General features: G+C 41.4%; 1 protein-coding gene across 1 annotated transcript; it reads right to left on the reverse strand.

Moving 5' to 3' along the window:
- Positions 1 to 589: 589 nt before the first annotated feature.
- Positions 590 to 2,380, reverse strand: LOC137527421 (SCAN domain-containing protein 3-like). Its single transcript, XM_068247933.1, has one exon. It carries the CDS (start codon positions 2,378 to 2,380, stop codon positions 590 to 592), a length of 1,791 nt encoding a protein of 596 aa, XP_068104034.1.
- Between the last annotated feature and the right edge of the window lie 1,557 nt (positions 2,381 to 3,937).

Below are 3,937 nucleotides of genomic sequence, written 5' to 3' on the forward strand. Positions count from 1 at the left end.
GGCATATTGCCAATTTCCCATTGGCAATATGCACCTTCATTGACAACCACTGTGCAAGTCAATGGGCTTGATTCACTTAGGCAAATACTATGCCTTATCCGAGTTAACACACCTTATCAGAGTATCATCATGAGCGCTACAAACTTATGCCTGCTAATTGGTAATGACGACAGCTCCACTGTGCCACATTACAACTACAAAGCAGTGTCCACTACAAAGCAAATTAAGGTGAGAGTGTGAAAGATCGCTGAGTCCACAGACAAGATAATAAGAAACCAAAACAAAATATAATATTACACAAGGCTATATCCGCGCAAAATAATGTAAATAGTCCCATTAGCTGCCAGAAGTAAAAGTCCTCAGATTGACTCCATAGACCAGTGGTTCCCAACCTTTTCCAGGTCGTGACACATCTTGGCAAACATTCAGATTTCCGTGACACGTCACATCACGCCAAATATTCAGATATATGTGACACGTTACATATTGATAGAAAAATAAGGTCAATAAACAGAAAATCAATAGAGTGCATCTTTTAGAATACACTTTAAAATGAGGGCTAGAGCTTTTCATAAATATGATTAAAGAATCAGTGGGAAAGCTGGACCTGATGGGAAGAACACAATTTTTGTAACCGTGGCCTAATTTTTGACAGACACACCCGTAACTCCATTTCTACATCAATGAGCCGTGATCTAGTTTTGGACTTGATGGTGTTCAGAGCTGAAAATGCCTCCTCACACAAATATGAAGTGGAAAATGGCAATAATAAATCAATGGCTTTGTCAGTAAGCCAGAATTGAGTTAGGGTGCATTCTGAGGACAAGTCCAGAAGCTCATCCTTTTGTTGAGGAGTAAATTCTTGTGCATTATCAACAGAACTGCTGGAAAAAGGAGCAATCACCCACTCAATACCTTCAGTAGATAAAGAAGGAAAATAATGCTGAACTGCTGCTTCCAAAGATGACAAATGGTTCATAATAATGTCAACCAAAACTGAGTGGTCAGAAGTGTCTGCAGCCATTTGAACAACTGAAGGAAAATTGCAGAGATCCCCCTTTGCCACTGATTGTTTCCAGGACTGTAGTTTCCGAGAGAAACCTTTAATCTTATTTGCAGATGTTATTAAATTTTCTTTTGGACCTTGCATGCTAGTGTTTAAATTGTTGAATTTTAAAAATATATCAGACAGGTATGCTAATTTCAAGCACCAGGTCTTGTCATTGATCTTTTCCTGAAAGGCCGGTTTCTCAGTAGAAAAGAACTCCAGCAGTTCATGCTTGAGTTCCAAAAAACGATTTAAAATTCGTCCACGTGAAAGCCATCTTACATCATTGTGCAATAAAACAGTCCTATGGGGAGAGTCTTTTGCTTCACAGAGCCTTTCAAAAATCCTAGTTTTTAATGGGTTAGCTTTAATATAGTTGACCATTTTAATGACTTCATCAAGAACAGTTTTTAACTCTGGGCCAACAGTTTTGGACACAAGAGCCTCACGGTGCAGAAAGCAATGAGTAGTAATAACATTTGGGTTTTCCCTCTTTACAAGGGCCACAAAACCTTTAAAGCGCCCAGTCATTGCCGGAGCACCGTCATTGCAGACCGCACAACAGTTAGTCCACTTTAGACCGGTTTCCTTTAAAAAGGAATTTACGGATGTAAAAATATCATTTCCAGTGTTTTTTTCAGCCAGCTTCCTACAAAATAAGAACTGCTCAATGATCTCTGTACCGTCCACAAATCTGCCAAAGCCAAGTAAATTGGCATTGGATGTCACATCAGTGCTTTCGTCAATCTGAAGAGCAAATTTCTTAGCAACCAGCAATTTATTTTTCACATTATCTTCAATATCTCCAGACATGTCACCAATTCGCCTGTGAATAGTATTGTTTGATAATGGCACCTTGCGAATTTCAGCAGCTGCATCTTTGCCCAACATGGTCTCTACAATGGTTTCACAAGCTGGTAAAATTAATTCTTCAGCAATTGTATGCGGTTTCATTTTTTTTGCAACAAGCTCAGCAACTAAGTATGATGCTTCCAGTGCTCTGTCAGATACGGTCATTTGGTTCACCATTTTCTGTGCAGATTTATTTTGTTGTGCAAGAAGACGCTGAAAATATTGTAGTGGTTTTTCATATGCATAAGCATGTTTTGTCTTTAAGTGCCTTTTTAGCTTGTTTGGTACAAGTGATTCGTTACTTAATTTTTCACCACAAACAAGGCAGATTGGAATCTGTAGACTTTCATCTCCTGTCCAAGTAAATCCAAATGCTAAAAAGCTGTCTTTGTATTTTATGGTGACACCAGCACTGGTATTTGAGCTTGTACTGGGCTCATCCTCAGACCGCTTTCGTTTCTGAATTAAAAATTTATCCATTTGAAATAGAATGTTAGCAAATTTGGCCAGAAAAAAAAAATCTAATATGAAAAAGAGGTGTATGCGCTCCTTCACAGTTCTGAACACAAACTACACACAGTCACTAAAGCCAACTGGATCGCTACAAATCAGGCAGTAATAAATCCCAAATTAGTGATATGACATGCAATAAAATAAATTGTATTGTATTGCAGTATTGCAGAAATAAAATCTGACAAAGATGTTGGCCTAAAATTCAGTAAAAACACTGCAATTATTCAAACAAGCTCACTTTTTTTTTTATTGTGGACAGACCCTGTGTACGTGCAGGCAGGGGTATAACAATCCAAGCAGGCCAAACTACAAACTGATCAGGAAAAGATAAATCTTACAATGCCGTGGGCCTGGATTAAAGAGAACACCACTTTTCCCCCCTAAAATGTGAACAGACCCTGCGTGTGTGCGACAAGGGTGAAAACAAATGAAACAAAACGCCTGCTATTGGCACAATAGAGAGGACTGCAGTGACAAACTTCTTATGCTGCTGGAACAATAGAGGGGCTCAGAAACAATATAATGCTGAACGTACAATGGCGCAGGGATGCTCGGATGTGCCTCATCCACGAATTCGGAAATCCGGGTGGTTGCAAAAAAAAAATCCGCATTCGGCCCCGCCGCATGCGGATTTTCGTCTGCGTCCACGCAACCACGCGGATTTTTTCCCGTGAATGGCGTAATCACGCGCGGATTCACGCCCGGAGGCGGATTTTCTTTTAACGTTAATAACAAAGCCCCCATACATGCTACAGTCCCCCAAATAGCATGGATTATCGAGGTGATAAGGGGCAACATAACTTCAACATAAAAAATTCCCAAAAAAAAAATTTTTCTAGAGAAAATGGATTTTAAAGTGAAATCAACACTTTAAATGGGGCTATTAATTGGTAATAAGTGGTTTTAAAAAGGGATATACGCGTTAAGCAGTCAAAGAGGTGAAGGCGAGTTCCAATGGCACTTGGCGGCGAAGGTACCGCTGGAGGAGGATGAGTGGCTGACGGCAAAAAGGCTCCAGAGAGGTTTTTGTAATTTTTTTTTTGTTTTTTTTTGCAGCAATTAGCAATGACATCGCAGCAGAGTTGTCAGTGGACACGGGCAGTGTGAACGCAGAGTGCAGTGGTGGTAGCGACTGAGTCAGGAGAAGGACTATGCGGGCGGTCAGTTCAGCAGCACAGAAGGACCACGGCAACATACTGGTGGTAGTAGTAGCAGCACAGCGTCATAGTGCTGGCCAAAAAATTAAATGCACCCGGTGACCCGGGCAGTGTGAACGCAGAGTGTAGTAGCGACTGAGTCAGGAGGACAAAGCGGGCGGTCAGTTCAGCAGCAGCAGCACAGTAGTAGTAGCACAGCGTCATAGTGCTGGCCAAAAAATTAAATGCACCCGGCGACCCGGGCAGTGTGAACGCAGAGTGTAGTAGCGACTGAGTCAGGAGGACAAAGCGGGCGGTCAGTTCAGCAGCAGCAGCACAGTAGTAGTAGCACAGCGTCATAGTGCTGGCCAAAAAATTGAATGCACCC

The sequence above is a fragment of the Hyperolius riggenbachi genome, chromosome 8, assembly GCF_040937935.1.
Source record: "Hyperolius riggenbachi isolate aHypRig1 chromosome 8, aHypRig1.pri, whole genome shotgun sequence".
Classification (NCBI taxonomy): Eukaryota; Metazoa; Chordata; class Amphibia; order Anura; family Hyperoliidae; genus Hyperolius; species Hyperolius riggenbachi.